The sequence below is a fragment of the Sphaerodactylus townsendi genome, linkage group LG16 (assembly GCF_021028975.2).
Source record: "Sphaerodactylus townsendi isolate TG3544 linkage group LG16, MPM_Stown_v2.3, whole genome shotgun sequence".
NCBI classification, from domain to species: domain Eukaryota; kingdom Metazoa; phylum Chordata; class Lepidosauria; order Squamata; family Sphaerodactylidae; genus Sphaerodactylus; species Sphaerodactylus townsendi.
The window spans coordinates 7,396,814-7,418,874 of record NC_059440.1 but is presented as its reverse complement, the minus strand read 5'-3'; the positions used below and the strand labels follow the sequence as shown (position 1 = coordinate 7,418,874).

At 50.7% G+C, this 22,061-nt stretch overlaps 1 protein-coding gene across 1 annotated transcript in view; it reads right to left on the bottom strand.

Moving 5' to 3' along the window:
- NXN (nucleoredoxin) overlaps window positions 1–21,407 on the bottom strand; it is a 108,548-nt gene extending 87,141 nt beyond the window's left edge. The window contains exon 1 of the mRNA XM_048519303.1: window positions 20,949–21,407. Within this exon, the coding sequence (XP_048375260.1) occupies window positions 20,949–21,338 (390 nt within the window). The 5' untranslated portion in view covers window positions 21,339–21,407. The remainder of the gene's footprint in view (window positions 1–20,948) is intronic.
- Window positions 21,408–22,061: the final 654 nt, after the last annotated feature.

Genomic DNA, 22,061 nt, shown 5'->3' with positions numbered 1-22,061 from the left:
CAGCCCAAATTGTGCCACTTCAGGCAGTTAGCAGAGGATTCCAGCATGAAAGGTTCCCTTCCTCCTTCGTAGGGAAAATGAATCTATGCCACGTGAAAACTAGGATAGCAGAGAAATGCATGCACCGTTTTTCTATTTCCAGGGATTTTTAAAACAGAAGGGTGTATTCCAAAATGGGATCCTCCACCTAGAGAAGGGGTGTCCAACTCTGACGCCCCAGATGTTCACAAACTACAATTCCCATCAGCCAGGCTGAGAGGGACTGATGGGAATCGTAGTCCGTGAACATCTGGGGCGCCAGAGTTGGACACCCTTGACCTAGAACTGTGGTGGCGAACCTTTGGCACTCCAGATGTTATGGACTACAATTCCTTTATCACAAGGGCCAGATGCAATACCTTCCCATCGGCCATTACAAAGGGTCGCTACTTATCCATCCCTCTCCAGGATCGGGTTTGTCCACACTGTAAAAATCAAGTGGAGACTCTTGCTCACATTATTCTTGACTGTCCGAGATATGCGGGCATTAGGAATTTCTCTCCCAGGCTGGCCCTAGACAAATCTGAAAGAGACTCTGACTGTTCTGTTGTGGAGCTTCTGTTAAACAACACAGATGTTGTGCTCTTGGAAAAAGTAGCAAAATTTCTTTTAGAAGTGACAGAACTTTCTAAGTAATGTATACTGCTATATACAGTCTTCCTGTCTGCGTTTTGGATGTACTCTTGATTTGTATTTCAAAAATGTCTAGCAATGCTCTAGAACCTATTTTTAAATGCCAAATAAAGGTTGTTGTTGTTGTTGTTGACTACAATTCCCATCAGTCCCAATTGGCCATGCTGGAAGAGCTGATGGGAATTGTAGTTCATAACATCTGGAGTGCCAAAGGTTTGCCACCACTGACCTAGAGCCTAAAGTGGTGCGAGTCAGTACCGCAGGTCTCTGCCCATTGCATTATCTTGCTTGTCAGATAAGCTTGCCAATCTCCAGGTATAGCCTGGAGATAGACTTATAACTGATCTCCAGATGACAAAGTTCTGTAACCCAGGAGAAAATGGCTGCTTTAGAGGATGGACTTCGTGGCATTGTACCTCATCTCTAGCCAAACCCCACCATCTTCGGACTTTATTCCAAAACCTCCAGAAGTTTCTGGAGCTGGCAACCCTAACATGTGGGCCAGGCTGAAGCAGTGACATTTCCAACACGGTTCCATTCTTCACAATGCAATAGCAGTGGGTCTCACCTAGCAAGACACCTAGAACTGTGTTAGCCTAAATGCCTCCAGGAATTGAAAGGGACACACAAACATCAGCTGTTGTGATTGGCAGAGAGTATGAAGCCTCTGGATTGGCCAGGGTGGGTATAAATACTCAAAGCCTGGCCCACACAGCAGCACCTTTAGCTGCTCCAAATTGCGACAACTGATGTCTTAAATTGCTTAAATTGCAACAACTGATGTCCGGGGAATTCAGATTAGCCTGTACATTCCCACACACGCCAGCTGGGTGACCTTGGGCTAGTCACAGCTTCTCGGAGCTCTCTCAGCCTCACCTACCTCAAAGGGTGTTTGTTGTGAGGGGGGAAGGGCAAGGCGATTGTAAGCCCCTTTGAGTCTCCTACAGGAGAGAAAGGGGGGGGGGATATAAATTCAAAACTACTCCTCCTGCTCCTCCTGCTCCTCCTGCTCCTCCTCCTCTTCTTCTTCTTCTTCTTCTTCTTCTTCTTAAGGATGGTGTATTCAGACACAAGATGCTCAAAGTCAGGATTCAAATATGGCCGCCCATCATTCCTCCCACTGAAAGCAATAGTGCATGTTAAGGCATTCCGCTCACGTGCAAAGCTAAAACGAAATGCCTTCAGCCGAGCCCCACCTCTGCTCTCTGTTGCGACTCAGCACAAGGCTGCTGAAAATTAAACAGGGCCTTTCTCACGGTGCTCTTGCAAGGGCGAAAATAAACGGAAGCCCATCGCGCCCTTTGGCTCCCACTGAATTTCAAAAACAAGACAAGGAAGGCATTTTGGCTCTCCACCGATTTCCTCAGGATGTGTTGCCAGGGAAGGGGGGAACAAACAGTTTTTCCACCGCCTCGGACCTCATTTTCTTCACTACATTAATCGGTATAATTAACATGGGAAACTGCAGCCGCTCAATGGGAACAGTTATGCCCATCATCCTCCCATGTTCACTGCCTCTCCATGGGTGAGGGCAAACTTATAGGAAGGGACACTCTCCCCCCACGAAAACAAAAGAGAGAGCTGGCCCGAAAAGAAGGAATTTGCCAGCTCTGCAAACATAAACTGGCCCCCCTCCAAAGCAGAAGAAAAAACATGCCCATCTTTTATTTCCCACTTCTTCCATATAGCTCAAAGAAATGTTTATGGCTCCGGCCTCTGTCCCTTTGCCCCAAGAGAAGCCAGCCTATCAGGCCCGGTGAGTTTCGGGACAGCAACATAGATTCTCCCCCACCCTGAAACAGCATCACTTTCAATGTTTAAACTGGGAACCTCGATTCTCCCTTTAAATCCATTCCGAAGGGGGTGGATTTAAAAGGAGAATCTGGGGAAATTTGGAGGTGCCTGCTGTCAGGGGTGCAACTGTTAAGCTAGCAGCACCAAAATTTCAGGGTATCTTTAGGAGACCCTCCTAATGATACCACCCAGGTTTGGTGAAGTTTGGTTCAGGGGGTCCAAAGTTATGGACCTTCAAATGTGTAGTCCCCGTCTCCTATTAGCTCCCATTGGAACCAATGGGGAATGGGGTGCCCCCTTTGGGAGTACATAACTTAGAACCCCCTGAACCAAACCTCACCCAAGTTTGCTGTTATCATCAGGAGAGACTCACAAACAATCCCGAAAATTGTGGTGCTGCTAGCCTAAAAACTGCGCCCCCTGCAGGCCATAAACTGGAAAAAAAAACCTAAAAAATAAAAAACCCACAAACGAACCTGAATTTTTTGCACCCCCCAGGCGCGCCCCTGGTGCAAAGCGCAACCCACCCCCCTTGCACCCCTGGTAGCTCTGCCTCTGCAGGAAGCACTCACCTGTCCATCCACTACTCAGATATAATTTAGAATTCTTCCCTAGCACTGCCCCAGGCTCTCTGTGACATCACAGCAGCTATGCCACTGGGAGCCAAAGGGATCAAGTTCCTGCTCAGCCCAAGGATGACCTCAGCCAATCACGTGCAGGCAACAGTCAGAGTTCATGAGCCTAGCCTAGGAAAGATCCATGACAGCTTACAGATACAGATGGTGTTGGTTAGGTTGCTTTTCAGTTCTTCAATCCCATGCGCTGCTCAGATCCTCAGTTTGCCAGCTGGGAAGAGCCCCACACGGCCTGCCTATCTCTGGTTCCTTTCCCACCACCTCCCCAACTGGTTAATTTTCCTTTGAAAAGCTTGCAGCATGTCAAAACATTATTCTCATCCTACTCCAGCAGCTGAGCCAGCAAATATGGAGGCCTCCTTTCAAGGAAGCACAGAGCTCTTGCAGCCAACTGTTTGGAAGGCTCTCAAAACCTGGTATTTATTTGCAGAACTTCCTTTCCTTCCTAGTTTTGTTAAAACAGTTCTATCACGGGAGTCAACCGGGATGGGGTGGGAGATCGCTATTCTCCTCTGCAAATCAGCATCTTCTGTGATCTGAACACATGCACTGAATGTTTGGAGCAGCAGTGGCGTAGGAGGTTAAGAGCTCGTGTTTCTAATCTGGAGGAACTGGGTTTGATTCCCCGCTCTGCCGCCTGAGCTGTGGAGGCTTATCTGGGGAATTCAGATTAGCCTGTGCACTCCCACACACGCCAGCTGGGTGACCTTGGGTTAGTCACAGCTTCTCGGAGCTCCCTCAGCCCCACCTACCTCACAGGGTGTTTGTTGTGAGGGAGGAAGGGAAAGGAGATTGTAAGCCCCTTTGAGTCTCCTGCAGGAGAGAAAGGGGGGATATAAATCCAAACTCTTCTTCTTCTTCTTCTTGATCCGTGAAATGCTCAAACTGGCCATGATCCTCCTAAGTCTCGGGAAGACGGTTTTCACATAGCCGACAACTGAGGTCTTTTCACTGCGGATGCTAAGAACTGAATCTGGAACTTTATGTCAAGCAGATGCCCGACTATTAAGCCCCGGTCCCTATTTAACCCCAGACCCTCGTTTGTCTCTCGACAACCACAATAAGCGCCTCGCCAGACTGACGTGGAGTAGCCCACAGCGGAGAAATATTTGTCCCGCACACAAAGAGCTCTGCTCCCCAGACAGGAAAAGGCTGAATATGCTCGGCTTCGGCTCGCGATTGTTTCCTTGAAAGGCCACGGGAAAGCAATGAGGCACACGCACGTTTTATTATCCTTCCAAGCCCCGACATCGCCGCAAGAAAAGCCGCTCTTTTACGAAATAACTTTTTGGGCCTGTCATGAGAAGCCAGATACGTCTCTGGGCTGACCACCAGCTCGCCGGCCTCCAGCCAGATGCCGTGAAACCGTAGCCTTCTGGAAAGCGAGGACTGTGAGAGAAACACGGCTGAGGAATTTCACCTTGTCCCTCTCCTACATCAACCTTTTAGACACTAGCACAATTCATTCGGAGGAGAGAGGAAACCACACACAAGCACTGGGCACTCGCACACAGACACACAACGTGTTTTACCGCCGGTCCACGGAGAGGTTGGCTCAGTCATACGTCACCAAAGCGAGGACCGTCAAGTCCCGGGGCCGCACAGATTTGTGCTGGTGACCAAAGGAGTGCAGTGGTGGGATCCAAAAATTTTAGTAACAGGTTCCCATGGTGGTGGGATTCAAACTGTGGCGTAGCACCAATGGGGCTGGGCGGGGCATTCCGGGGGCAAGGGCATTCCGGGGACGGGGCATTCCTGGGCGGGGCTGTGGCAAGGACCAGCCATGCGCGGTCATGAAGCGAGAAGCGAATTACCGCGCGCCAGGCGCCCAGGCTGCCACGCCGCGCCGGTGCACCTCCTGCTAGACGCTGCTTCCAGAAGTTCGCCTGCGCTACTGGCACAGGGAAGGAGGCGTAACTGGGGGCAAAACCACGTGGCAAAATCACCCATTAGTAACCCCCTCTCGGCACACACAAATAATTAGTAACCTACTCTCGGGAACCTGTGAGAACCTGCTGGATCCCACCTCTGCCCAGGTGCAACTTTTCGTCTCTGGTTGCTGAACCCTACTGTTTCTAAGGGGAGATCAGATGTAGCTTTCGCCAACACGGTGCAGTGGTTAAAAATGGAGGTTAAGTGGAGCCCTCTAATCTAGAGAACCAAGTTCAATTCCCCACTCCTCCGCGTGAAGCCTGCTGGGAGTCCTTGGGCTACTCACAGTTCTCTCAGAACTCTCTCCGCCCCACACCTATACCTGCAGAAGTGTCTGTTGTACTGGGAGAAGAAGGGGAAAGGAGCTTATGTAAAGCTGCTTTGAGAATCCTTTTGTGGGTAGAAAAGCTGAGGGTATAAAGGAAACCAACATTCTTCTTCCACAGCGAATAACAAGGGCCGGTGTGGTGTGGGTATGGGGGGGGGTCTACAGTACCTGGAAACCTCCCATTCTTTTCACCTTTCAAATAAAATAGCCGAGGAAGAGATTAAGAGTTGTATCACTCCTAGAGATGTTAATCCCCTCCTTTCACGCTTGTTCTAAGAGGTTGGAAATTCCTTCCTATCGCAAGGAGAAAAGGGATCAAGGTCTCTTTTGACCACAGATGCTTAGTCAGCAACGCCATTTTTTTAATAAAATACAATGCTGGTATTGACTCAACGGACTGGGGCAGTTATGGGGGGCGGGCGGAGACTGCGTCATCTAATTTAAAGGCCTCTTCCCTGTTGAAAACGAATTTCAAAACCCAACAGAAGAGATGTTTTTAAAAAATCACATGTTGCCAGCTTTCACCTATAGCAGTCAGCAATACAGTACTATATTGTTTCAGCGGAAAGCTTTCAATTTCTGAAAATGTATTAAAAAAACTAATTATTGCCCTATTGAATGGCGTCATTTTGGGCAGCTTTCAGGTTATATTTGGGCTTCTTAAAATTTATAGGAAGTAAACATAATGAATATTTAAATAAAACACATGCATACTCTGCAAACCGCATAAAGGGGCCTTTGTGGAACTTATTATTCCTATCCAAATATTTTAGCTGTTTCTGGATCCTTGGAGATCCTTCTATTACTGATGGAAAGTGAGAGTAACAGATTGCTAAACAGAAGTCAAATGTATACGCTAAAAAAAAGTCAATGCAAATCGTCTTACGGGTAAAACTTCCTGAAAGAGCCACTAAGCCGGTTGACAGCTGGCTGGTTCAGACCAAAGCTACGCTCAGACAAGCTTCCTGCTTCACAAAGTGATCAACCAGAGACTCCCATGAACGGGGCCAAGTCGCCTCCCACACGTTTTACCCCTCAAATTGGCAGGCAGAATCTACTGCAAAGAAATATGGAAGTTGGCCACCTGGGCTCCTTAGCCCGCGAGGCGCTCTGGCTCAGGTACACGACATCTGCACTTGATATCACGGTTATGTGTCCTACGGTAGGTTCAATCCCAGCATCTCCAATTAAAAGGACCAGGCAGGGATGATGCTGGAAGACCTGAGACTACCAGTCCAACCAGGGGTCTGCAACCTGCGGCTCTCCAGATGTTCATGGACTACAAATCCCATCAGCCCCTGCCAGCATGGCCAATTGGCCATGCTGGTGAGGAGAACTGATGGGATTGCTTTCCAGTAGTTCATGAATTTATCTGGAGAAACCACAGAATTGAAGGCCCCTAATCACTGTTTTGGGATGTTGTGGGGTTTTCTGGGTGCCGATGCGACAAATTGTCCAATAGTATTTTCTCCTGATGTTTTAGCCTGCATCACAACGGGCCCTAGTGATTCTGGTCACGTGAAAGCCGCCTTCGACAATACTGACCAGGAGCAGCAGTGGCGTGGGGAGGGGTTAAGAGCTTCGTGTATCTAACCTGGAGGAACCAAGGTTTGAGGAGTCGCAGCAGCTCTGCCACCTGAGCTGTGGAGGCTTATCAGGGGAATTCAGATTAGCCTGTGCACTCCCACGCACCTGCATCAGCTGGGTGACCTTGGGCTGATCCACAGCTTCTCGAAGCTCCTCCTCTAGCCCCAGCTACCGTTCACAGGGTGTTTTGTTGTGAGGGGGAAGACGGGCAAGGAGATTGTAAACCCCTTTGAGTCTCCTGCAGGAGAGAAAAGGGGGATATAAATCCAAACTCTTCTTCTTCTTCTTCTTCTTCTTTGATGGATTTGAGGATTCCAGTTCAGGGACCTTTATTGTGACCGCACCTGTATTAGACCATCTGTCCTAAATTCCCTTTTAGAACTACCAAAATTTAGAACTACCGACACAAGAGTGCCATTTGCTATCTGTGCACTATGTGAAGGGGTGCTTTACCTTTTGTCTGTTCCACCTTTCACACTGCCAACATATAACTCACAGATAAGCTAGTTATACAGAATTCACAGATAACCCACACTTGTTAGGAGCCATTCATTCGCTCACTCAGCTTCAGAAGAGATGCGTGATCTCCAAGCGACCAAAATGCTCTTTACTTTAAATATACATCAATTACTTCAAAACAAGTATATTGCAAAGTACTAAAAACATGAGAAGTACTTTTGTGAGGTTGGGGGGAAGAGATAAATCTAAACACACAAATTTATTAGGATTCAGGGATCAGTTTACTGAGTCCAGTGCCCCAGAAATATTATAACCACATTTCTTTTGGTGGAGAACATCTGGGCAACATCTGTACAAAAGCAGCCAAGCCCGGCTCCTAGTTTTGTGTGGGACTTCAGGGCATCTGTGTGCAACACCTGGCCACTAACAGGCCAACCTGAGCTGCTGGTAGGGTGACTCACCTATTGTTTCAATGGGAAAAGAAAAGATCTCCCAATATGCTGTTGGAAAGGGGTACTAAAAGGTCAATTAACACCCACACAACCGACTGCTACCTGGTCTGTCTGGCATCCCTCTGCAGGCAAACCGACTTCTTAATCACATTTACACTGCATTGTCGAAGGCTTTCACGGCCGGATTCAACTGGTTGTGGTGGGCTTTCCGGGCCGTGTGGCCGTGGTCTGGTAGATCCTGTTCCTAACATTTCGCCTCCATCTGTGGCTGGCATCTTCAGAGGTGTATCACAGAGAGCAGTCTCACTAATTAATTATAATAGAGTTAAGTAGCAGAAACTCCGCTGACCTTTTCAATTGGGCCCACCAAAATCCAATCAATCCGTTTGGAGGGTACCAGATGTAGCATGCGAATTCTGCAAGCACTCCCTTACCCTAGCTGAGCAAATACATACTTTTGACAACCTGATGGAATCACAGATATGGCTGGGTAGATAGAAACTCTCTGACCCCAAGTCAGCAACTAGGGCCATTTCAGAGGTTGATTCCAGCAGGTTCTCACAGGTTCCCGAGAGTAGGTTACTAATTACTAATTCTTTGTATTATTATTGCCGAGGAGGGGGTTTACTAATTGAGTGAGATTTTGCCACGCGTGATTTTTGCCCCTTAGCTTCGCCCTCCTCTCAGCAGTAAGCGCTGCTTTGAACTTTGAAGCAGTCCTAGTTATATGAGGTGCACCGGCGTCGCGCCTGTATATAGCGCTGCGCCCTGCGTGCATTCATTTCCCTTAAGGACCCGGCTGTACGCCAGCTGCGTCCTTACCACAGCCAGCCAGGAATGCCCTGTCCCACGGAATGCCCGGCCGCGCCCCCATCGGTGCCTCCCACCCCAGCCCCATTGAAGCTTCGCCACCACTGGCTCTGAATCCCACCAAACCCATGGGAACCTGTTACTAAAATTTTTGGATCCCACCACTGGGCCGCTTTCCCCTACTTACAAAATGGGAGGTCAATGCCCCTCTGGAACGCGGTTTCCTTTAACTTTCTCGCGGGACCTGTTGAAGCGGCCCAGGTTCCATGAAAAGGTCACCCACCGCCAGCTTCTGGCCCCTTGGTTCCAACAAACCGGTCAGCCGCGCCAGATAGCCATAGGACTCCCCACAAGCTGCTTAAATCCGGCATCAGGGGCTGTCCTGATTGGCTGCCTGCGTTGTGCTAGAAGGCGGGGAATTATGTTTTTTTTTTAAAGAATCGGCGATCTCCCTACATCCTATTTGGAGCTACTCCAAACTGGCGTGCAGGTGGCATCTTCAGAGAGACCCAATTAGTGCAAAAGGCAAAACCCATGCATGGACACCCACCGGCGCCCTTCCCCCTCTCTCTACCCTCTCCAGGCCGGGAAGCTTCTGGTCGTTAAAAAAAATGTAAAAAAAAACAGGAAGGCTCGTCGCGTGCACACACCCCGCCATGTCCTGATTGGAGGGATGAATCCGCACATCCCACTTTTAGCAGCAGGAAAATCGAAACCTGGCCGTTATCCCATCACACATCACCCACCCTGGGCTTTTCCCACTCCCCTGCACTTTCGGTGCCGAGGGTTTTGGAAAAAAAGTGCTTGACCATCCCCTAGGGAACAGAACCAAGCCCTTACCGGCAGCTGAGGAAGGAGAGTGGCAGGGGTGGGAGATAAACTGCATGAGTGGCTGCTGAAGATGAGTGGGGAGTCTGCGGCTGGATCGCTGATTACTTGCAGCGGTAGCTGGCGCAACAAAAGGTGAGTGGGAAAACAGCCTAGGAGAAAAGGTGAGAGGCCAGCCCCACACCAGTTTCCCCCAGTGGCAGAGTGGTGGCGAACCTTTGGCACTCCAGATGTTATGGACTACAATTCCCATCAGCCCCTGCCACCATGGCCAATTGGCCATGCTGGAAGGGGCTGATGGGAATATGCGTCCACGTAATCCAGCTCTGGAGTGCCATGGTGCCGCCATCCTGAATCTTAATGTGGAACTGATTCTCTGCCACAGACTCTATGTTACCAACTAAGGATACACCAATTGCTGTTTATTAAGGGGCCAATTAGCCTTGAGGTTTCCAGTGGCTGAAGCTTGCCATAGAACAGTGATGGCAAACCTTTTCGAGACCGAGTGCCCAAACTGCGACCCAAAACCCACTTATTTATCGCAAAGTGCCAACACGGCCATTTAACCTGAATGCTGAGGTTTTAGTTTAGAAAAAATGGTTGGCGCCAAGGTGTGCGTTACTCAGGAGTAAGCTTGGTGGTAGTCAGTGGCTTTGCTTTGAAGCAACCGTGCATCTCTTCCAACAGGTGAATCACGACCCTAGGAGGGTTTACTCAGAAGCAAGCCCCATTGCCAGCAACCAAGCTTACTCCCAGGTAAAGGATTGCGCTTTAGTTCTTCACATGAAAATCAGTGGGGTTTAACAGCGCTGAAGAAGAAGGAGGAGGAGGAGGAGGAGGAGTTTGGATTTATATCCCCCCTTAACAGGGTTACCTATACTGCTTCCCCAAAACTTGGTCTTAGGTTTAATGCTAATAATCGAGCCCAGCGGCCCAGGCCAGCCTAGATGTGGGGGGGGGGCACTCTGTTTGCGCGGGCCCACCAAAAGGGCTCTGAGTGCCACCTCTGGCACCCGTGCCATAGGTTCGCCACCACTGCCATGGAAGTATATAGCTGGACTGCACACATACTTCAAATCTCGAAATGCACAACTCTCACACTGGCCCCAAACTGTTGCTCTTTCGAAAAGGGACCCACGCAACATAATTGGCACTTGGAAGCTTATGAAGAGGGCCACCGTTATCCCTGGATTAAGGGGGTGCCGCAAGGTTTCATCAGTTCTGCATGAGTCTGGAAAGCGCACCATCTGGTCTGCGATCGCTGTGCGCTCAGCAGAAAGTGAAGGATCCAAACCACGCAAAGCTTTCTGGAAGTGCCGATTTTAAAAGGACTTTTCATTTCTTCACAATTTAATATCGTCTCGGAGTGGACCCGAGGGGGGTGGGCCACAAATCATAAGGTTCACAGCGACGGCTAATGACTCCCTTCGAACCTAAACACTCTCACGAGGCCTTTGGCAGAGAGCAAGTGCCAGATCCAATTTTCAGCTGTCTTGTAAGGAAACTTATTAGCAAGAGAGGGCCTCTCCCCGGCTGAGCGCAAAGAACCGGTAACGGCTAAAGCAGTCAGCGTTCATAAACAGAAATGCAGAAAGCAGATGGGCCCCTTGGCTTTTCAAAACACTTTTTTTTTGCAGCCGAGTTGCCGCCAATTTGCAGCCACCTCCCATCAGCATGTTCAGAGATGGTTTGCCGTTTGCCATGCTAGCCCATCGCCCCCCCGAACAGAGCCAACTTTCCTACAGCCCTGCAAGCACAGGTCATTGTACTTCCCGCCAACGCTTCTGAAGCAATCGCACAGCTCTGCCAAGGTTACATATTTTTTTTCCCAACAAGGGTCCACTTGAGAATTCTGGGGAGTGGAGACTCTATGATTGAAAGGACAGAAGTGTTTGCCTGTAGCTGTGGAAAAGAGCAAGAGACCCCTTAAAGCACAGGTGTCAAACTCGCGGCCCTCCAGATGTTATGGACTACCGTTCCCATCATCCCCTGCCAGCATCATGCTGGGAACTGTAGTCCATAACATCTGGAGGGCCACAAGTTTGACACCTATGCAAGGCTTAGAGGCTAACAAAATTTCTGGCAGGCTATCAGCTTTCATGAGTCACAGATCCCTTCTTCAGATGCAGCAAGAACGCGAGTTTATCTGTTCTTAAGTAGAGAAAATCCAAACACCCCATGGCAAGAGAAGAAGGAGAAGAAGGAGAAGGAGAAGGAGGAGGAGGAGGAGGAGGAGGAGAAGAAGAAGAAGAAGAAGAAGAAGAAGAAGAAGAAGAAGAAGAAGAAGAAGAAGAAGAAGAAGAAGAAAAGAAGAAGAAGAAGAAGAAGAAGAAGAAGAAGAAGAAGAAGAAGAGTAGTTTTGGATTTATATCCCCCCTTTCTCTCCTGTAGGAGACTCAAAGGGGCTTACAATCTCCTTTCCCTTCCCCCCTCAACAAACACCCTGTGAGGTAGGTGAGGCTGAGAGAGCACGGGTGAAGCACGGGACTTTGCACGGGGACGGTCCCCGGATTGGATTAGATCAGTGGCGCTTGGCGCAGAAGGTGTAGCAGGCTTGACAAAATCAGCGCTGGTAACGAAAGGGGAATCTTAGGTCTCTATTCAGTCCAAGAGAATCCATTGTCTTGAGTTTCCTTATTAGTTGTAGTTCAGCATTCCTTCCAAGCTCCCTTTGAAACGCCTTTTGTAAGAGAAGGGCTACTCTTAAGTCAGCAATGGAAAGCCCTGGAAGATTAAAAGGACTCCCACTGGTTTTGAATATTGTGGTTTCTAATGTCAGACATGTCTATTTAATCTGTTTTGTAAGGACCGGCCTCTTTGTCCAGTGTAGAGGGTGGAAGCCCAGGAGCACAGCTATTGCCATTTGCCAGCGATGGACGTGGCAGTATAGTGGTTAAGAGCAGGTGGACTCTGGGAGCAGCAGTGGCGTAGTGGTTAAGAGCAGGTGGACTCTAATCTGGAGGAACCAGGTTTGATTCCCCGCTCTGCCGCCCTGAGCTTCCCATGGAAACCTTATCAGGGGAATTCAGATTAGCCTGTGCACCTCCAGCGGCGCCAAAACTAGGTGACCTTGGAGCCGATGCAGATTCTTTGGGGCTCTCTCAGCCCCACCTACCTTACAGGCTGTTTGTTGTGAGGGGGGAAGGGAAAGGAGATTGTAAGCCCCCTTGAGTTTCCTTACTGGAGAGAAAGGGGGGATATAAATCCAACTCTTCTTCTTCTTCTCTGATCTGGAGAACCGGGTTTGATTCCCCATTCCTCCATATGAGTGGTGGACTCTGATCTGGTGAACAGGATTTGATTCCCCACTCCTACACATGAAGCCTGCTGGGTGAACTTAGCCTAGTCACAGTTCTCTCTGAACTCTCTCGGCCTCACCTACCTCACCAGGTGTCTGTTGTGGGGTGAGGAAGGGAAAGGAGCTTGCAAGTTGCTTTGAGTCTTTTTGCAGGAGAGATAAGAAATCCAAACTACCGCTACTACTACTACTCTTCTACTACATACTATTGCCATTGGGTGTCTGAATTTACTCTTCCCTACTTAAGGATAGATGGATTCACATTCTAGCTGCATCTGAATAAGTGATCTGGGGCCAATTATCCCCTGTGGGCTGTTCCTGCCCTCGCGCCGCTCTGGCGCAAAAAGATGCGCCAGAAGCGCTCTCGCTTCCCCTGCAGAAAGCGAGAAGCACGCGTGGGGCAAGAGGAAGCGAGTTGGAACAAGAAATCTTGTGCCTCCTCTCTCAGCACACTACAAAGGGGAAGCATGTCGTACGTGATTTCTTGCCCCAACGTGTTTCCGGTCCCACTGCACGCCAGAGCACCAGTGGGGAATCGGCCTGTGACTCACAAAATCTCATACCTGGCCAGACATTTTGTTAGCCTTTAAGATGCTACTGCACTCACGCTCTTTCTATCGTTGCAAGCACATTCTCTGCTCACAATGGCATGAGTTTTTTTTCTTCTGTTAAGGTGCAAACTGGCATGAAAGAAGCTCTCTAGATAGCCCAAACATTTATCCCAACAGCCCAGGGTTTCCCCCGACGGCCCAGCAGAAATACGCTCCAAGAAGAGACCGGCATCTAAAAAGCAACACGGCAGGGAGCCGTCCTCAGCCACCAGACAGCTTTCAAAGCCGATCAGTTTCCCATTTAACCCGAAAAGAATTAATTTTTCCTCTGTGTGTGCAACAGCCAAGTGGCGCTTGACCCGGTGGGAACGCGCGGCGGGACGTTTCCTGGCCGCCAACGTTGCTGGACTTGTCAAGAAAGAATCGTTTGCCTCTTGCGCATCACAAGCACGTTGGCAGCATCCCAGGAAGCGGGGAAAATCAAAGCCCTTTTTTTTCCACGCCAACTGGAGAATGGACCAGGCCACGCTAGCTTTCAGGCTGCACAGAGCTCTTCTTCAGAATAGGTGTTCAAATGTTCAGGCTAGTTCAAAAGACATTTTAAGGTGGTGAGGGAGGATGCGGAGAGAAGGCAGAGTGTTATATGCTGTAGCTTGTTCCCAGATTAAAGTATTTGCAAGCTACTGGACTAGCTCTAAAGATCCCATTTTCTTCCTGTAACAGACAAGAATGGCACACTCCACACACCCCACAAACAGGCTACACAAAAGCATCCTAGTTACATTTTAAAGGTAAGAGTGACACCTGGAAGTGTACATCAACGTCTCCCAAACTGCCCAAGCAAAGCACGCTTGCTTTTCCGAATTCAAACTGGAGGCACATCCCACCCACACCCCCAAAAGGTTTACTGAGGACAGAAAGAGTCACATGGAGCCATAAATTACCCACATGGAGGACTCCAACTGTCAGGCTTCTAGAGAAGTCAGGAATCACAGTTCTTAAGGGAAAGGAAACATATACCACAAGACAGTGACTCAGGCAGAGATGCAACAGGCAGCCTCCTCAGGTGATATTAATTGCGCTGGGCATCTGCACCAGGTATGACTGAATGACCCAAGTTCACTGGAAGTCAAAATGGGGCAAACTACCCCGAATCATGCGGAGGATAACTGGAAACTGCTAGGCCAGAACAATAAAGCAAACAGAACAAATCTGGAAGCCACCTGTCTGAAGGGGCTCGCCAGATGCTTGAGTTCCATGATCCGGTTTGGGAATTTCTGGCTAGCCTCTGCTACATAACTGAAGTTGATGGAACAAATGTTCGCCAGGACCTATAAACAGCAACCTCCACGTTCCAATTCCGTTTTTTACAAAAAGAATTTTGAACATCAAGGAAGGAAAGTGACGCTCTTGAGAAAACCGTCCGTTGACTTGCACAATCCCCCTTCAAATTAAGAACAGTATGGAAGAGGATGTTTTTTTTAATGTGAATAGATGCACGGCCTGCATCTGATTCAAATATGAAACCAGTTCTTGAAGGCGGATGCCAATCCTAACACGCTTCACCATGACCCCTTCCGCACATGCAGAATAATGCACTTTCAATCCACTTTCACAATTGTTTGTAAGTGGATGTTGCTATTCCGCACAGTAAAATCCAGCTGCAAAGTGCATTGAACGTGGGTTGAAAGTGGACTATTCTTTGTGTACGGAAGGGCCCATTTTAGAGCCAGCAAGATGTTGTGATTAAGAGTGGCAGACTCTAATCCAGAGGTGGGATCCAGCAGGTTCTCACAGGTTCCCGAGAGTAGGTTACTAATTATTTCTGTGTGCCGAGAGGGGGTTACTAATTGGTGATTTTGCCATGTGATTTTTGCCTTAGTTACGCCCCTCCTCTCAGCAATAGCGCGCAGAACTTGAAGCAGTCTAGCAGGAGGTGCACTGGCGAGCGTGGCAGCCTGCGCCTGCGTGCATTCGTTTCCCGCCCAAGGACTGGAGCAGCGGCTGGGTTCTTGCCACAGCCCCGCCCAGGAATGCCACGCCACACCCCCGTCGTGCCCCGCCCAGCCCCATTGGCGCTACGCCACTGTTTGAATCCCACCACCATGGGAACCTGTTACTAAAAATGTTGGATCCCACCACTGCTCTAATCTGGAGAACCAAGTTTGAGTCCCCACTCCTCCACATGAACTGGATTTGTTTCCCTGCTCGTCCACACGGAGCGTAATGGGTCCTGGATTTGCTTCAGTTCACAGTTCCTTCAGAACTCTCTCAAGGTGTCTGTTGAGGGGAGAGGAAGAGGAAGAGTTTGTAAGTTGCTTTGAGTCTCTTTACAGGAGAGAAAGGCGGGGTATAAATTCAAAACCTTCTTCGTCTTAAAAGATAAATTTCCTCCACAGGGATCAACTAACTACCAGGAAGCCAAACAGCTCTTCTCTGAAACTGAAACACCCCTACACACATGCACAGACGCACACACACATACACACACACAAACCCAAGCAACACCTGGTTAGTTTACCTGCAAACCTCCTTCACATCCCATTTCACATTTCTGACATATTTCGATTAATCAAAAGCTGCCAAGCAGCAGGCGAAGTTCATTTTAAGCGCTTTTCTGCATAGCAAAGCCAACTTGCTTAAGTGACTGTTAAGTCACTGCTTGCAGAAACCCAGTTATAGTCCCACAAACCCGTTTGGTGAACTGATTCTGCTGCGGGGCTGAACACGTGCTGCGGTTCTGAGGAAACCATCCAAACCCTGCCGCCGGAATCCAGGTTCCTTACAATCTCAGCTTTAATTACTTTTTCAACGGACGGTTCTAGTCTTCGCTTGTTTCCACACAGGAATCGACTTGTGCGGTTTTCCTGTTGCTGGCGCAGTGACAGATGGCGGGTTTCCCTGCCCCAGTAGTGGTGACCACTACCTTCCACTGAACCTCCAGGGCTTCTGCCATTTTAAAAAAATATCAGCGCTTATGATTATATCAACATACCGTTGTAATCAGGTTCTCCGGATTCCCAGCTTTAAAGAAAGGAAGTCTCTAAATCCCGCCTGTTGTGGAAATCCACCTTTCCCCTTATATCTTCGCAAAGGAAAAAGCTAGAGACTTACCGTTCAAAAAACAAAATGAAAGCTCAGAATTCAGCTACGATTACAGAATTCAGCTACAGCATTTTGATATAATGATATTCTAGTGGCAATTTTGAAAAAAAAAGTCCCCAGGTGGCAGGGGAAACAAATGGTCACCATGGGGATAGTAGGCTCAGGGAAAATGGCTGTCAGGTGGGCAGAAAAATCCAGCATTCCCACCCACCGGGCAGTCATCTATGCTTTAATATAGTCCCTGCAGGACTGATGGGAATTGTAGTCCATGGACATCTGGAGGGCCAGAGCTGGACACCCCTGCTTTAACACAATCTTGCTAAAACTTTGGAGCAAAGTAGGTTTGAGAAAGACTGCAGAAAAGCCGGGGAAATCCGAAGTATAGAAATGTACCACAATGCTGTGGGGAAGCAGAGAGCGTTGGGGGGGGGGGATATTTTCTGACAGTGCCCCCCTGTGTGGAAATGGCTCTTAGGAGGTAAGATAAGGTGAGAGTGGAAGAGAAAAATGGCGAATAAGAGTCCCGCAGGTCAGAACTTCAGTACCCAGCACAGACACCCAGTAAATCAACTGGAATAAATTACAGAAAGCTGGAAGGATCAAAAAAAACCCCAGTCAAGACTGTCTTAATTCGAACTCAGCTCAGCCATCTTCTATCAATCTGAATGCAGCAGCGAGTTTGCCCAGGAATTTGACACAAAACATTTGCACAAACGCGGTCTAATCTAGCATTCTGACCAAGAAACGGGGAAATAATTTACAAGTCCACCAAAAGCGGGGGGAGGGGGGGGGATCCCCAAACCAGCCTGCTCACCTAAGTATCCTTCTAATAAGTCATCAGTGACTGAAGAACAAAGGAAATCGGTTATTTGTAAAGCTTTCTTGCCGGGAAGCCCTTGCCAAAGGCGAGCCCGCTATAAAGAACTCTGGCGTAATTGAGTCTGGAGGAGGTATTTCTCCCACCGCAGAGTCATTGTCTGTCTCAAGGAGCCCTAGTTTCCTTCTCGCGGTGCTAATTTATCTCATTTAAGCAGGATCCCTGCGCCCAAAAGGATCACACCTTCTGTTAACCTCTCGCATTTCATGGAAATCTAGCCGTTTTTCATGGAAATCTAGCTTACCCGTTTTTCCTCCAGCTTGCAGGAATCTCTTCTGCAATAAATCCACTAGCCTCCCAAGATGCAGCAATATCTTCCAAGGGTTTCACGAGCAAGAATATAGTCCAGAAACTAATCTGGCCGTTGCTGAAATTCTATGAACTTTGCTTCACCTGCCACCAGTTGGTTTACAGTTGTTTCTTTTTAAGTTCATCTATCTCTGGATTCCCATTCCAGCACGTTTATCATAGTTCTCCCTGCCCCTGCCTCTGCCAGCATGAAGCCAGGTAACTTGTAATAAAACTAAGGCCCTTTCCGCATATCTGGAACAATGCACTTTTAATCCACTTTCAATGCACTTTGAAGCTGGGTTTTACTGCGCGCAACAGCAAAATCCACTTTCAAGCAATTGTGAAAGTGGATTGAATGTGCATTTATTCTGCATGTGCAGAAGGGTTGTTATTATTATTATTATTATTATTATTATTATTAATTATACTTCATTAACCGCTCAACCCCCAGAGGGCTCTGAGCGGTGTGCAGGGCCCATAAACAAGGCTGATAAAACAATAAACACAAGGTTCCAGAGGCACTGGAGAAAGGGACTTCCACAGACCCTATCTCAGTGGTGGGATCCAAAAATTTTAGTAACAGGTTCCCATGGTGGTGGGATTCAAACTGTGGCGTAGTGCCAATGGGCCTGGGCGGGGCACGACGGGGCCGTGGTTGGGCATTCTGGGGCGGGGCATTCCTGGGCGGGACTGTGGCAAGGATGCAGCCGCTGCGCCGGTCCTTGGGCGGGAAACGAATGCACACAGGCGCAGGCTGCCACACACGCCGGTGCACCTCCTGCTAGACTGCTTCAAGTTCTGTGTGCTACTGCTGAGAGGAGGGGCGTCACTAAGGCAAAAATCACGTGGCAAAATCACCCTTCAGGGGTAGGGCGGTATATAAAACCAAATAATAAATAAATAAATAAATAAATAACCCCCTCTCGGTACACACAAATAATTAGTAACCTACTCTCGGGAACCTGTGAGAACCTGCTGGATCCCACCTCTGCCCTATCTGATGTGTTTCAGCCACATAGTTCACCAACAACAACCAGTGCATGAACACACCGGCACCAACAAGTCTTTGCAGGGAAACATACAACGCCCCGTGCGCGGTTTCGACAGAAGACCAAGACAGGTCAGGCCTCATTTACCTAACCATCTCTGAAGGGAAAGGTAACCTTTCAAGGCACCCAGGCAGGAAAGTTGCTACAGAGGAGGCAAACTTGTTTCTAACATTTCCTTCACAGCCAGCAGACCACATTATAAAAGGTACTTCTTTCCTGTGGCGATTGTAGCTTTCATTGCTGCTACGCACGGCATAGTCTTCATATTCCCCCTTATAACTCTGCACCAAAAAGGCCTAGAAACGGACTTTTGCAAAATACACAGGAGCTGGAAATTGCCAGATCATGGCGAAATGAATTCTATAATCCTATATGTTATTTGTCAGTTACTGATTTTTTTAGAAGCCCCCGGAAAGACCGGGGGGGGGGGGGGGACAGCAGAAGCTTCTTATTCACACAGCGTCTGAAGGAGCTTCTATTCTGATCGTTGTGGAAAGGCTGCACCAAGATAGGTTTAGGAAAGAGACGGAACACACAAACAGAGGCTCATTCCGCACATGCAGAATAATGCACTTTCAAACTGCTTTCAATGCTCTTTGAAGCTGTGCGGAATGGCAAAATCCACTTGCAAACAGTTGTGAAAGTGGTTTGAAAACGCATTATTTTGCGTGTGCGGAAGGGGCCAGAATGACATCAGGTGGATGCTCTTGAGAGCAGCAGGCGTAGTGGTTAAGAGCAGGTGCATGCTCATCTGGAGAACAGGGTTTGATTCCCCACTCTGCCACTTGAGCTGTGGAGGCTTATCTGGGGAACTAGGATAGCCTGTGCACTCCCACACACACCAGCTGGGTGACCTTAGGCTAGTCAAAGCTCTTTGGAGCTCTCTCAGCCCCACCTACCTCGCAGGGTGTTTGTTGGGGAGGGGGGAAAGGAGACTGTAATTATAGAAAAGAAAGGGAGGGATATAAATCCAAACTCTTCTTCTTCTTCCATAAGCATCTCTGGAAGGAAGAAACGCCAGAGAAAACGATCCAGCTGGAAACAGCGGTACATGTCTCGGCAAGCTTGCCAGCTCCCTCCACCTTTCATTGGACATAAAAACCTCAGACCTGGAAGGCAAAAGTCTCTCTGTAGCCACGTGTCCTCAAGAGACGGAAGCGCGTCCACGCAGTCCACCCTACAGTATTTTTTTATCCCCTTGCACATTTCACTTCCAGAACCAGAAGGAACTTGAGCCAAGAGGTGAGAACCAAAGGTGATTTCTTAACACGGCACACGCCGCTCACTTAAAAACCCAGACCCGCAACATTTATTTGGTCACCTCGAATCTCCCTTGTTCAACAAAGATTCAGGAAGTCTGCCCACCCTGACCGCTGTCCGGCCAGGGGATCTCACCCACAGCCGCCTCAGGGATCACCAGGATCTGGGACCAGGAAAGGCCGAAGCGTCGCCTAGACCCCTTCTCAGGAAGCATTTCGGCTCCCAAACCGGCCCCATGGAGACCCCACCGAGATCCAACCCCCTTGGAAATGGGCCAGGCAACTATACAGCATTCCTCCCAAGAGAGCAGGGTTTTTCTTCCTGTGTAGCACCCACCCCACCCCACCCCCTTCTTCCAAACTAGGGTGTCAGGGAGCAGTTTGGCTTTAGGGACTAGTTTGCTAACTGTGTGTGTGTGTGGGGGGGGGGGTTAAACTGGGATGTCTCTCTCTCTTCCCCCCCACCCCAGGCCTGAAGGAGAGAGAGACAGAAAGCCAAGCCCCGCCGGGGGTGGGGGGGGGGGATTGGCCAGCAGCCGGGTCCTCCAGGATCCAGGCTGCGCTTCCTAAAGCCAGCCTCAAAAGCGGTCTTCATGCGCCCAGCCGGCAGCCAGGCATCGGGGCCCCTCCGGCGGCGCGCTCAGCCCCAGAAGGGGCGGGCAGGTTCTGCCTCCGTGTGAACGGGCCTGCCCGAGAGAGTCGGTTCGGTTCCGGGACCCCCGGGTTTCCCCAGCGCCGCCGCCTGGTCGAAAACGCCCCTTTGGAAGCGGCTCTCCCTGCCCCACCCCCCTTTCCCCCACGTGCTGCTCCGAGCGGGGGCTCGCCTCGCTTTGCTCCCAAAGCACCCAAGTCGGGGGGGGGGGGGGGATGCAGCGATGCCCTGCCCGGGGAAATGGGGAGGGGGCTTCCAGCGAGGGGGTCCCAACGGCCCGGGGGGGACCCTCTCCGGAGGCGGCGGCCAGCGTGGCGCCCCCTCCGGCCCAAGTTGCGCCCCCTCCTCCCCTCGGCTGCTGCTGCTCACCTTGCGGCGCTTGTCGGCGAAGGGCAGCGCCAGCCAGGGCATGGCCCGCGTGGCCTCCTGCCAGCGCGGCTGGTCCTGCTCGGCCGACACGAAGACGAGCTCCAGGCGCTGCTGCTGCTTTTGGTGCGGGGGGGCGGCCTGGGGGGGCGGCTGGAAGCGCGCGTAGAAGGCGGCCAGGCTGGCGGCCAGCTGAGCGCCCGGGCCCCCCCCTCCGCCGCCGCCGCCGCCGCCGCCGAAGTAGAGCCCCACCAGCGAGACGCCCCGCGCCGGCAGCGACGCCGTGGCCACCTCCGAGCCGTCCGGCGCCGCCAGCCGCTCCCCCAGCAGCTCCGACAGCGCCGCCGCCGCCCCCGCCGGCCCCGCAGCAGCAGCAGCAGCAGGGCTCGCCATGCCGGCCACGCAGCCCCCGCCGCCCGGCACAGCCCAGCCCGGTCCTACCCGGCCCGGCCGCCGCCAGCGGGCGCTCCCGCCTCGCCTGGGCTCCCCGCGTGGCCCTGGCCCGGCCCCGCCCCCGGGAACGCCCCCCTCCGCCCGCGCGCCCCTCCGTCCGCCCCAGCCGGTGGGTGGGCGGCAAGTCCCGGTTCGGGGCGCTGTTCTCTTCTGGGGGATCCCGCTTTGCGCCCCCAAGCGGGGCAGAGAGGGGTGCACTTGTCGTCCTTCTCCCGCTTTTTATCTCCGACCCCAACGACCCGGTGAGGTAGGCCCCTGTTCGCCCCGCGGGGGATTCGAACTCGCCGCTCTGGGGTGAATCCGGCAGGTCCTCACGAGTGAACGTCCCCAGGCTCGTGCTGTCGGCGTTGGCGGGCTCGTTCCTCGTCAGGCCGCTGGGGGGCGCTGTGCTCTCGGGGAACCCGCTTTTCTCCCCAAGCAGGGTGGTGGTGGGGGGGACACTTGTCGCTCTCACCGTTCTCCAGCCTTTCACCCCGACCCAACAACCCTGTGAGGTAGGCCAGGCTGGCTAGCCTCAGTTCTTCCCGCTGGTTTCCTCGCTGGGGGTTCGATCTCGCTTCTCCAGGCTGAATCTGGCAGACCGGACTTATGAGTAAAAGTGTTGTCTGCGTTGTGTTTTCTCCGTTGGTGGGCACGTTCCTTGTTAGGGGGTTGGGGGGCGCT